General features: G+C 38.2%; 2 protein-coding genes across 2 annotated transcripts; one reads left to right on the top strand and one right to left on the bottom strand.

Moving 5' to 3' along the window:
- Positions 1 to 354: 354 nt before the first annotated feature.
- ccnc (cyclin C) lies at positions 355 to 7513 on the bottom strand. The gene is made up of 12 exons (XM_084110977.1): positions 7342 to 7513; positions 6710 to 6816; positions 6337 to 6421; positions 6146 to 6215; positions 6010 to 6061; positions 5077 to 5132; positions 4278 to 4313; positions 4101 to 4192; positions 3189 to 3256; positions 2992 to 3071; positions 2794 to 2912; positions 355 to 1811 (listed from the first exon to the last, which is right to left on the bottom strand). The coding sequence occupies exons 1-12, from the start codon at positions 7371 to 7373 to the stop codon at positions 1757 to 1759; spliced, it is 852 nt and encodes a 283-aa protein (XP_083967103.1). The 5' UTR covers positions 7374 to 7513; the 3' UTR covers positions 355 to 1756.
- An 882-nt stretch (positions 7514 to 8395) lies between these two features.
- Positions 8396 to 12580, top strand: ngs (notochord granular surface; the record flags this gene model as incomplete). The annotated part of the gene is made up of 11 exons (XM_084112999.1): positions 8396 to 8595; positions 9460 to 9628; positions 9710 to 9859; positions 9975 to 10094; positions 10178 to 10273; positions 10410 to 10544; positions 10630 to 10740; positions 10833 to 10943; positions 11760 to 11884; positions 12141 to 12395; positions 12493 to 12580. 11 exons carry the CDS (start codon positions 8396 to 8398, stop codon positions 12578 to 12580), a joined length of 1560 nt encoding a protein of 519 aa, XP_083969125.1.
- Between the last annotated feature and the right edge of the window lie 266 nt (positions 12581 to 12846).

Genomic DNA, 12846 nt, shown 5'->3' with positions numbered 1-12846 from the left:
AAATACCTAAATGATGTCATTGCACTATATAACAAAATATCAAACCAACGGCATTTAATTAAAAGAAAAATGACACTAACCTCAGTTTTATATAGCCTATTATATATATTTCTGTCATGACAACTCTCGGAAGATTGTTATGGTAATAGAGATAGGCATGGTAATGGATATGGTACGGTATGTTATGTTTGTGTACACCCATTTATGTATGCATATATATATACTGTATATATGTGTGTGTGTGTTTATTTTAAATGATAAAACAATGCATTCATTTAAAATTAAAAGAGTATTTGGTATGACAAAACAACTAAAAAACATTTTTTTCTCAGAACCTAAAAAAAAAGATTAGACTATTTTTAACAGCAGCTTTATTTAATAAGGCTTCTGAGCTCTGTTATAGACAAACAAGGGAAAAAAACACTCCAAGCCCTCTCAACCCCACTGTTCTCACATCATCAAATATATTTACAAGCAAATAATACATAAACAGTGCCTCATTTATGCTCAAAGATGTGGCAACACTCCTGACACTCCTGTTAAACATAGGACCACAGTGAGAGACGAAGCAAAAAAACAAATGCCATTCAGAACACAGCAAAACATCTACTTATTGTATAATCTTTTGAAGGTCTTTCCGCAAATAGTTACGTGTCCCAAACAAATGACGTGATGCTAATGATTGGAACCACAGCCAAGACGGAGATCTTCACTGCCTCCATTAATCAACACATTTCTGTCCAAAACCCTCAAGATATTGGCTTGTCCTCCATTAAACTTGATGAATACTGCAGCTAGAGACATCAATTCAAAACAACAAAATGAAAGCAAAAGAAACAGCATTTGGGTAATGGCAAGTACACGTAGCTTAATCATACAGTAAATTTATAATATGACAAAAATAATTTTAAAAAGTCAAGGGCTATATGTGGAAAGCACGTTTACAAATGCATTTTCGGAGCATACTGTGACCAACTCAACTGTGTCACTTGTGCATTCTAACTCTCATCCACACACATGTCAAAGAAAACGTATCCAAACCAGGATTTGATTACACAGTACAAGGGTTCAAAAAGATCGCCGTCACATAGCCCTGTGGCCAATCAGTTTACAGACAGCCACTTTGTAGAGAGGACTGATCCGTTTCCCTGAGGAATACAAACTGTGAGATGGTCAACGAGAGGCACGCATACAAATACATTTGCAATTAACACACAGACATACACTCTCTCTCTCTCTATCTCTCTCTCTCTCTTTGTCACTCTCAGACACAGAAAATAATCAAGTTTTCTTTGTTCCCAAAGAGCATCCATTGAAAGAAAGCTTCATGGGACTTTTCAAGGAAGCCAGGACCATTGACTTAAAAGATTTGGGGAAACAGCACCTCTATTAATCAAAGGTTGTGGTGCGTTTGTGTGTGTGTTTGTGTCCATAACATTCAACACTACAGCCTTAAGCTTGGCAACAAACTCTAAATCAAAGCAGATTTCCTATAGGTGAGCAGTCTGCTTCCCTCCTGCTCCTAGAATGACACAGGCTGCTCTGATTGGATGAAGGAAGGAGGTGGCATCATTCTATCTGCTCTGATTGGTGGAAGAACCCAGAGAAGAGGAAAGAGAGGACGTGTGTGCCAGGAATCTGTTTCCCCACGGTCATAAAACAATGTGCTTGTAAAAAGCAGCATTCAAATGTGCCGAAATGTGCTGTGTTTGCCTCTCCAAATCACTCTGCCTCAGGTCCTTCACCAGGTGGTGCTCTAGGACTGACTGTAGGAGCTGTTCTGACTCCCGTTTGAGCTCTGGTCAGTCTCACTGTATTAAGAAGAGCAAGAAAATACAAGTGCAAGAGTGAGATAAAACATGCTTAAGAAAGGGCTTTTCCACTTTTCTTAAACTAAAAGAATATATATATTTTTTAATTATTTTCAGTAATTGAAATAAAGCTGTAATAAAATAATATTATACTTATAATAATATTATAAATAAAAAAAATTATTCAATTTTAAAAACATTAGAATGTTGCCTGGGCAACTAACTGCAATAAAATAAGTTTACAGTACTAAAACTAAAAATGTAATAAAAATGAAAGCTATACAGAAATATAAAATATAATAATAATAAAAACACATTACAAAAACAATCTAAAATTAATAATAAAAAATATATATTAATAAATAATATAAAAGTAAATAAAGAACACTAGTTTTTATAACCATGGGTTAAATGTGAAAATTGCAAGTTTGTAATTCAAAAAATGTTGAATGTAACTTAAGAGTTAAAAAAGTATATAATTGTATTATAATGATCTAGGACATATTATTTTAAGAATTTAAAGGTGCAGTAAGAGATTTCTGAGAAACACTGTTGATATTTGAAATCAGTCCAAACAAACACACCCGTCCCTTCATTGCTCCACCCCCAAAATGCACAAACACTCTTTTGTAATGTCTCTCAGCCATCTCTTTCTACAGTCTTTCTTCAAATCCCCTCTTGCTCTCTCTCTCTCTCCTCCATCATGAATGTATACACTCCCTACTGCTGATTGACTACAAGTGTGTTGCGGTGCTCGGTCTGATCCACTTTCAACAGTATTTCTCAGAAATCACGTACTGCACCTTTAAGAGTTGCAAAGACCTTATATCTAGCGAATGAGGTAATTTCAAATAAAGAGTAATGAAATCAGCCTCTTTGCACTGGTGAAATAAATAAACACACCCCATGCTATTTCCATATAAATAAAAATACATGTGTGCGATTTTAATAACTGAGGTTAAAGAACTGCAGTCTGTCGTACCTGTTAGGAGGGGGTTTGGGTTTGGGCACCTTGTTGAGCACAGCCGCCATTTCCTTTCTATCATCAAAGTTCTTCCACTGGTCATAGAGTTTCAGTATCACCCTGATGATCTCCAGGATCTGTTGCAGAAAATCTCCCATGTTAATGTACACTCACAGGGGGATAACATCCACAGCAAGACAGCTGAATGCATCTTACCTTCTCCATGTCAACAGACAGCTCAGCAAACCACTGCCTGGCATCTTTCTGCTGTACCACACATGCCACATGCAGGCAGGCTGGAGAAGGAAGGACACAGTATCTGTAAGTCAGCTATTCAAATCTGAAACTTCAAGTTTTCTGCTGGCTTGCAAGGATAAGACCAGTCGGATTGGGTGTAGAAAGTTTCTTCTTACCGAGTGCAATCATAAATGGAGGATAAAGTAGACACAGGTCCGTCCTGTAGGTGTCATTCACTATCCTCCTACACACACAGAGACAGAACTTTCACATCAGACATTCATGTTCACTTATTCAGCATATTTTTCAACACAGAAGCAGTAAACTTTTCTGTGAATGTGCATGTAAAAATGCATGTGCCCTCATAATCTTTAATAAATATGGCGTGGCAACCTGTCACTCACATGAGATCCACCAATAGCAAACCACAACCATCCAATCAATTCCCCATGGACAAAATCAAGTCCCGCCCTACATTTATTTTTCTTGTTCGAGAAGCAGTTTCACTCGGATATACATCACAATAAGGAAGAAAAGACTATCGCAACTTTCATTTCATGACTTAAAAAAAATAAGGTGGTCAGAAACCAAAGAGCTTTTTGAAGATGTACAGAAGCAAGAATCTCGTATAGCCAATCTTATCAGTATAAAGCAGGGGTCGGTAATGTTTGGCAAGCAGGGTAATCGCTGACACATGAGCAAAAGCGAGAGAAGTCAATGAAAGTGCGCAGTTCTCACAAACTATTTGAGCCGTTGAAAACAAGAAAGAAAACAAGAACAGTTTGTTCTGAAACAAAATTTTGAAAAAATATGGAAAATTGCTTCAGAAATATTTAAGGTTCTGCACTATTTCTGTTACTAATCAAATAAGCAAGTTTGTGATCGATCAAGTAATGTTTGATGGTATGGCACAGCGAATAACTAGGAAACCTAAAAATTGCACTTCATAAAAAATAGCTCCCTACACCTGGTATATAGTCTGGTCCACAATGCAACTTTTCTGTTGCATCTCTATATCGACATATAAAGAAAAGTAAACTGTGGTTGTTTGTTTCGCCGTGCCATCTGAAGCCACACACACTCCTCACCAAGCCAGCGGCAGCAGCATGTCCTCCTGACCCATGTCCTGCACATACTGCAGTAATGGCCTGTACGGGTGGTACACGATCAGACAGCAGTCCTAAAATAAAACAAAGCCAAACATCCATGAACACACGCTGAGAACAAACACCTAAACATTCTACTGAAGAAGAATCAACACCAACCATGAGCTCCAGTAAATAGAATTCACATTCCAGGATCTAGAGAAACAGAGAGAGGCATAAGTTCACTGTGAAACTGTCTCACTAACACGTTACGTGGACTAATTATCATCTTTCCCATTACGATGATCCATAAATGTTCCTCCAGCACTCCACACGGCCGAGATGTTTCCCTTACAACATCTGACCGGTGGCACGCTGAACTAATAACACTTATCACCAGCCCGAGATATGAGCTGCCAAAACCATTTATCACGATAATGAGACTTTCCTACGAAGGTGTCAGGAGCGTGAGGAATGTCACTCCTGATTGGGTGTCAGATACTTGGTGATACTGAAGGACGAATCATCACCACACACACAATCTCAGACTCTTGTCTAGCGTTTCTATCATATGAATCCGACAGTTACAAGAAGTTATTATCTAGTTATCTAGTGGTGCTGTCAGATTTCCAAAATGTTTATCTGGAGCAAATTAACTCTGGTGACACTTTATGTTACATGTAAATTATTGCATGCAACTAACCCTGGCCTAAACCAAACCCTAATTCTAACCCTAACCCCATAGTAAGTACATGAAGTTAATTAATATTACTCAGTACTTGAATGCATAATTGCACTGTAACAAGGACACCTTAAAATTAAGTGTAATCATAATTCTTTCAGCACAAATTATTCTCAATAAGAGACAAACAACTTGGACTGCAATATCAAGGCCATCTGGTCCGACTCGCACTCGCTTACATGCCAGATCAGTGTCTCGCGAGTTTTGTGGTGTGGAAAGCACAGAAGTTTGACTCACGTGGTTCATTCTGAAGGGAAACTCCTTTGGAAAAGCATAAGAGAACCTTGTTTTCACTGTTACAAAAAGAGAATAAGAAAATAAATCACCAAAAACATACTCTATTATATTAGTATGAAATGATTACATGAGTAAAGACCCGTTCACACCAAGAACAATACTTATAATAGCGTCCACTGCACGATATCGTTCTGTTTATTATAAGCGTGCGCTGCAGTTTTGTCGCCTGCCACTTTAAATCCACATGCTCTTTAAAGCAGGATGGATTCTGATTGGCTGTCAGTGTTTTTATTATTTAATCAGCTAGAAAAAAATAATTCTGAAAGTGATTCCAATGACATTGTTTCTCAGTGCCATTATGGTTATAGTTGTGGTGTGGACTCTGAAATTCTTTTATATTTATTTTATATCCTTATAGTTGGCGTTACATTTATCGTCCTTGGTGGCAAGTCAAAACTGAATGAATTTGGCAATTATGGCTAAAAAAAAGTTTAATTAAATGCTGATTTGCACCGTATATTATTTTCTGAACATAAGCAAATATGTTTGTACAATTCATCTTTAGAGAACTAAAAAAAAAAACACTTCTATCACTTATACATTTCTGTAGTAGTTACTTTATATGGTACTACTTTATATAACTATACGGTTATCCGGACCACACGATGGCCTACCGCTAACCCCGCCCCTAAACCTACCCGTCACTGGGGTTAAGACCAATCATACGATGGCCTACCGCTAACCCCGCCCCTAAACCTACCCGTCACTGGGGTTAAGACCAATCAGGGATGACTATACGGACTATACAGGACTAAAAGACACACGTGTGGTCCGGATAACCGTATAGTTCCCTTTATATTTTTGCTAGTTACTTCATAATACTTATACGTTTTTGCTGCAGTTTGATGAATTTGTAAAATATAAATCACTTACACACAGACGTTGCTGCTGAAATAAGCCGTGTGTTCGAAACAACACCAAATTCCTGCCAAGGAAAGAATTTCCGTTGATCAAAATTCAAATTTGATGCATCTTTCAACAGAAATTCCTACTTTGAGACGGTGTTTACCTCGACTTTAGAGGCCAGAAATACACATGTAGGGGCCATCAGCACAGGGTCTATGCTCTTCAGAGAGTACCTGAAAAGACGACAAGAGTTTTCTTCAATCTATCAAAAACAGCACAGCCTTCATTCTAGATCATGAGTATCAATCGGTATGGAGGAAATGAAGGCTGTAACCATGGCAACGACCCACTCACCTGGCATAGAAGCGCTTAAAGTAGACAGTTGCTGTGGCGATGACCTGTTGCCTGAGTTTCAAGTGTTCTCCCAAGGCTTGAATCACTGCCAAGAGATGACAAATTAAACTATGTAAATTCTTTAAAGGCAAGGTTTATTCCAATAGACTTTAAATTTATATATATATATTAAAAGCAGCTGAATAACACCTGAAGATGTACATTAATGCTCTGCTGTAGCCTTAACAGTCCATTAAGCAAATCATACATTTCTGTATACTCATGAATAGCATATTGAATATACAGTCTGTGAATGCAGTCACATTCAGAACAGGCCCATATTCACTCTAAATTTCAGTTAGACAGGAAGATGATATATAATTTATCTCCGAACCATTGGCAAAAAAAATCTGTAGCTTCCAGTACTCCTCCTCTGTGAGGAACTTGAGATCTTTCTGTCTCTCCTTCATCAGATCCTGTTTGTCCAGAACCCACTGCAGACTGGTGAGAACAAGCACATCAGTCAATTTAGAAATCATTAATGGAAACTAGCAAACAAATCAACACAGCAGCACTGCAGTTTATATTTAATACACTCTTAATGTCAAAGAACACAGACATCAATCATATACAAACGTCATATAAGCATCTAAACATCACGACAGTACACTAATTAAACATTTTAATATCAAATAAAGGGATGAAAAGACACTCATGCCTTGAATAAACACATATTTATCCAGATTATTCATAAATTAAATTCCTCTGTGGTTTCTTCAGTCCAGAACCACTAGCCAGTCGGCTAAAGCTAATAATCCAGAGATTTATACTGTTCAAACAATAAAAGTCATTGAATCTAGTGTATATTCTTTATCATGACATTTACCGAGATTTGGTAAATAGTTCTCTTTAATTAGCCGAATAATAATAATTTAACGTTTTTATTTCTTTTGCAGCTTCGCAGCAACATCTCTAGAAATACCTTTACTGCCCTCGATTTATGCCACAGAACACGTCTCTACTTACTAATGTGAACTCTGCCAGAAGTTCCCTGCCATCTTGAGGTGGTTGAGGTAGAAAATAACCCTTAATGTGATGTTTAATTGTGTTTAAATGAAACGAAGCTATGATTAGATCAGACGAGGAGCGCGACACAAAAAACACTCCGTACAATTTCAATGTGCAAAATAAAACTGTCCGGGAGGAAGCAAACTTACGCATCAGTTCCGGACAGATTCCTGCGCGCTTCTTGTATTACTAATAAACATTATGCGAGTTTATTAGTAAATAAACGCCTTTAATAATATAATATAGCCTAATATAGCCTAATATAATATAATATAATATAATATAATATAATATAATATAATATAATATAATATAATATAAAAATAATATAATATAATATAATATAATATAATATAATATAATATAATATTATATAATATTATATAATATAATATAATAACAATCTAAGTTCATATGAAAATATGACATCAGCTTATGTATTTATAATAAATTATATAAATAATATCATATAAATAATATTTACTGTATTATTGATATATAACTATTTAAATGCATATAGATAGATAGATAGATAGATAGATAGATAGATAGATAGATAGATAGATAGATAGATAGATAGATAGATAGGCCTATATAATAATTATAATGTAATTAATGTGTTTGTTTGTTTCCACAAACATAGTCTATCTATATAGGCTACTGACTCCATAACGGCAATTTATGATAGTCCAATTATATCAGCATGCATCTCCTTGATGAAGTCACTGCTGCTTTCAATCTCCAAAATTTTTTGACAGTTTTAGTGCAGAGAATGTCATTAATAAGACTCAGGCTTGCCAGCTTCATTAGGAAAGCTCACTCCTCTATTTTTACCGCGGTAAAAGTCTTCGCGGTGGCCCGTCAGATAGTTCAGAGATAGTTCGACTCTGTGTCAGACCAAGGTTCGACATTCCTCGTCCAGAACAGCAGGTATAAAGCTCCCTCATGAATGAGTGCGGACTGAAAGCTTCTGTCGCATCTTTGGAGACGCGCAAGGACCATCAACTTCACCATGAGTTACAGCCCAGAAAGGATGTCATCTTACCGCCGTCACTTTGAGGGTGGCCTGACCTCGTCTTCCACGCTCCAGGTCCGGGTGTCCAGCCCTTCGCCCACCCGTGGGCCCGCGCGCCACCGCTCCGCCAGTTACAACCGGAGCGGCACTTTGGGGCGCAGGACGCTCTCCGGATCCCGCAGATCACGCATGACCAGGTAAGCCACAGTAGTGGCCAAAAGTGATGCCTAGGAAAACATCTTCACCCTTTATTCAAATATAATTTAAATTCGTTAAAGCATATGTGTAGTTATGCTTGCAGTCAAAAGTTTTATTTATGATAACGCAATTGGACAGGCTGTCATAAAAAAAAAAAAAAAATGTTTGAAGTTGAACTGATTATGTTAGTCAATGTATGCTTTTTCTTGTGAGCTTTTTGTTTTTCTATGCATTTTTAAGAAAAACCTGTTGCTGTAGTTTGCTTTTTTGCCAAATAATTTTGTCAGATAAATAACCAAGTTTAGTATTTTGTTCTTCCCTCATATTTAAAATGTTTAAAAATATATAGTTTCCTCGCATTTTGATGGCTTAATTGAGCTTATATGGTCATTAAAACAATATGTAATAGGCTATAATATAATATTATATAATAATAAGTATATTATTTATAGATATATGATACTGTATATAATAATAATAATATGATTAATAATAATAATGGTCACACTTACAAACTTACAATAGTTAGTTAATTAATAGTTAGTTTTTTCACACTTACAAAAACTAACTATTAACTACAACTTTTGCCTCAATAAACTCCTAATTATTGCTTATTAATAGTTAGTAAGGTAGTTGTTAAGTTTAAGTATTGAGTAGGATTAAGGGATGTAGAATATGTCAAATACAAAATATGGCATTAATATGTGCTTTATACTAATAATAAACAGCCAATATCCATGTGCATGCTAATAAGCAACTAGTTAATAGTGAGAACTGAACCCTAAACTAAAGTGTTACCAATTTTTAAAAAATCTATTTCAAAATAATAAATGTTGTAAATTTATGTTTTGTTTCCTCTACAGCAGTGTTAGTATGGGAACGCTGTGTCTGGGCATGGGTTGGGGGGTTGCAGGAGCTGCTGTGGATCTGGACGCTGCGGCTGCTGAGAACCAGGCTTTCCTCAGCACGCGCACAGGTGAGAGAAAGGAGATGGTTGCCCTGAACGACCGCTTGGCTGTATACATCGAAAAGGTAAGACACTTTACCTCTTTTGGTTTCTTTATGGTGCCCATTTTAAAGACAGCCCTGTGAGTTTTAGTGTGGTTGTTGCAGGTACGTTCTCTGGAGCAGAGCAACAAGCTGCTGGAGGCAGAAATTGATGCCATCAAGGGTCACTATGTGAAGCCGTCCGGCCTGAGAATGCTCTATGAGGAGCAGCTGAGGGAGCTGAGGAGGATTGCAGACCAGATGAAAGTCCAGCGGGTGAGAGATGGAGGACCACAGGGCGATTATGCCTTACTCACTTAAACATGTACACCATGACTCTCACTCATCTCTAGCCAGGATCGCCATGATAGCTGCCTCTGTGCCCTTGTAGGACCTGGCGGTAGCAGCAAAGGATGCCATGGCAGGTCAGCTGGAAATGCTGAAGGTCAAATACGAGGAGGCTCTTGAGGCCAGAAAGAAGGCGGAGCGTGAGATCGAGGCCTTCAGACCGGTAAGAGATCCAACTTAATACAGAAAGTGAAACATCACTTGGATTTACATAATGATGGGGTTCAAACTGCCTCTGTATACTAGGATGTGGATGCAGCCACGTCCGCCCGAATTGCCTTGGAAAAACGACTGGAAAACCTAGAAGTGGAGCTTGAGTTCCTACAGAGGATTCACAAAAAGGTTCAGATTATTTACATATCATTATGAAATCTGTATCACAGTACAGAATGCTAAGTTTAATTGTAATGTGTTAGTAATTGAATCAATAAAGGATATTGTTAGATTGCCTTCTTAATCAACATTTTCTGTATGTCAGGAAATCGAGGAGTTGATGGCTCAGATTTATGGATCTGTGGCTAAGGTAGATGTGGCCTTCTCTTTGCCCGATCTGGCCTCCGCTCTCAAACAGATCCAGGCTCAATATGACAGCATCGCCGCCCAAAACCTGCAGGTAATCAGGACAGGCTGCAAATAAACCTCACCATCCCTGATACTGACCTTCGATGCTCACGTTTTTCCCAACTGGTGTTCACTAGGAGATGGACGCCTGGTACAAAACAAAGTTCCAAGATCTAAACAACGCAACATCACGGCACATGGAAACAGCAAGGAGCGTCAGAGAAGAAATCACAGCTTATAAGAAAGAGGTGTGGAAAATAGTGTTTTCCTCTACTGAGCCTCATTTAACAAAAAACACCAAACTGTACGGCCTTATAATTTAACTTGTGTGTGTTTGCAGATTCAGAATAAACAGAGAGAACTGGATGTTCTTAAAAACAGGAATGAAGCACTGCTGCTCCAGATCAAAGAAGCCCAGGAGAAACACAAGAGAGAGGAGGAGGAGCTACAGGTAAAGACACGCCCCCTTCAATGTTAAGAGAACATCACAATGGCTGCGTCGTGTACTCTAAATTGGTACATCTTTTGAATAAGTAATTACTTTGCAATTGTTAAAAAAGTATGTTCTATATAATATGGACTTCTGTAGAGACCAGACATGCATTCGTCATGTTGTAATTGTCATGTGACCTACCAGCATCAGTTGCGTCGCTTTACCGGCATTCACAATTCCTCTCCCATTGCCTAAAGTGTCCATCAGCTGCACTTTTCAGAAGTAGTAAGTCATCCAGGTACTTTTTGCTAACTATAAATTCGGACATACTACTATTTTTTGCATACTGTTTTTTGCCTACTTAAAAATTAAGGTTCTCAATTGGCATTGATGGTTCCATGAAGAACTTTTAACATCCATGGAACCATTCCATTGCACAAAAGTGTAAAAAGGTTCTTTAGATCAATAAAATGTTCTTCACTCTAAGAAAAAATGGTTCTTTTAAGAGCTGTTCACTGAAAGGTTCTTTGAGGAACCAAAAATGGTTCTTCATGGCATCGCTGCAAAAAAGAGAGTGTATATTATAGGGAAGTATGCAATTTTGGATGCAGCCAGTCAAACTTATAAACTATAGGTTTTCAAGAACCATTGAGACTTGCAGTGGCCACCTTTTTTTTCTTTTTCTTGGGCCATCAAGCAACCACCCAGAAAACTCTAGCACCCACCCAAAATGCTCTAACAATCACATAGCAATATGCTAAAATCCCTCAGAACATCTCAAGAGTTTTGCACGAACAAGTTTATTTTAATATCTCACTAATTCATGTGTCATAGATCCGTATAGAGACTCTGAAGGAGGAACTGAAGTCTATTAAGGGGAAGATTGCGCTGCTGCTGAGAGAATATCAGGATCTGCTCAATGTTAAGATGTCGCTGGAGATTGAAATCACCACATACAGGTACTGCAGTTCTGCCATTCCACCTTGAACCAGCAATACAGTAATAATGTATTTTTGAAGGTCAATCCGGAAGTTCGCATCACCCTGGTTCCCTCAACAAAGCTTGTTTTGTCTTATTTTAAGTACTCTTGAGGCCTGCTTCGAAGTTTGCTAAGGCCCCCCAAGCAGGCCCTGGACCCCTGGTTGAGAACCAGTTTTCTGTATAGAAGTTCTCTTTTTTTCTAAGAGTGTAACTCGTTTTGCTGTGTCTCTGCAGGAAGCTGATAGAGGGAGAAGACAGTCGCTTATCCAACATGGTGAGCAGTCTGTCTCTCATGAGCGCGAGCGCAGGAATGGTCAGAAGCGTTTCTGGGGCAAGCAGTCAAGGGGTCAGTGGAGCGGTGAGCTCTTCCGCCTCAGAGAAGATGCTCTCCAGCAGCTCAATAGTCAACCACAACCATCACGAGTCCGTGGAGGAGTTCAGCCATGAACAGGCCGTGGAGATGACGGAGAGGAAGACGGTCCTCATTAGGTACAAGTAAACCGCTCTACTATAATATTGCAAAAAATCCTTGCTGCAAGTTATGATGTTGTTCCAGAGGCTAATGCCCAACTCTCTTTGGTTGCAGAACAGTTAAGACAGATGAGGACATGATTCAAAGGGACACACAAGAACGCACCATCACCATCTCTGGCGCCGCAGATGAGAACGATTGAATTAGACCTTTGTATTAGAGTCATGAGACCTCGTCCTAAACCTTCAAAGTTCGTTACTTAGAAAAGCTATCAGACCAGAGAAATAAATATCACAAAGAATCTCTCATCCTTTACTATCTCCTTTGTGCTTTGACTAATCTGCTAAAACAGCATGTATTAAGTGTTTAACTGTGGGTCATCAATACAAATAAAGCTTGTTTGCACAGCATTTGTGTTTCCAAATGTTTTAGTACAGTTGTTCTGCATCCGAAGTGCTTATATGGCAA

The sequence above is a fragment of the Abramis brama genome (assembly GCF_963993115.1).
Source record: "Abramis brama genome assembly, chromosome: 4".
Taxonomy (NCBI): Eukaryota; Metazoa; Chordata; class Actinopteri; order Cypriniformes; family Leuciscidae; genus Abramis; species Abramis brama.
Note: the sequence above shows the minus strand (reverse complement) of the source record. Positions and strands in the feature narration are given on the sequence as shown.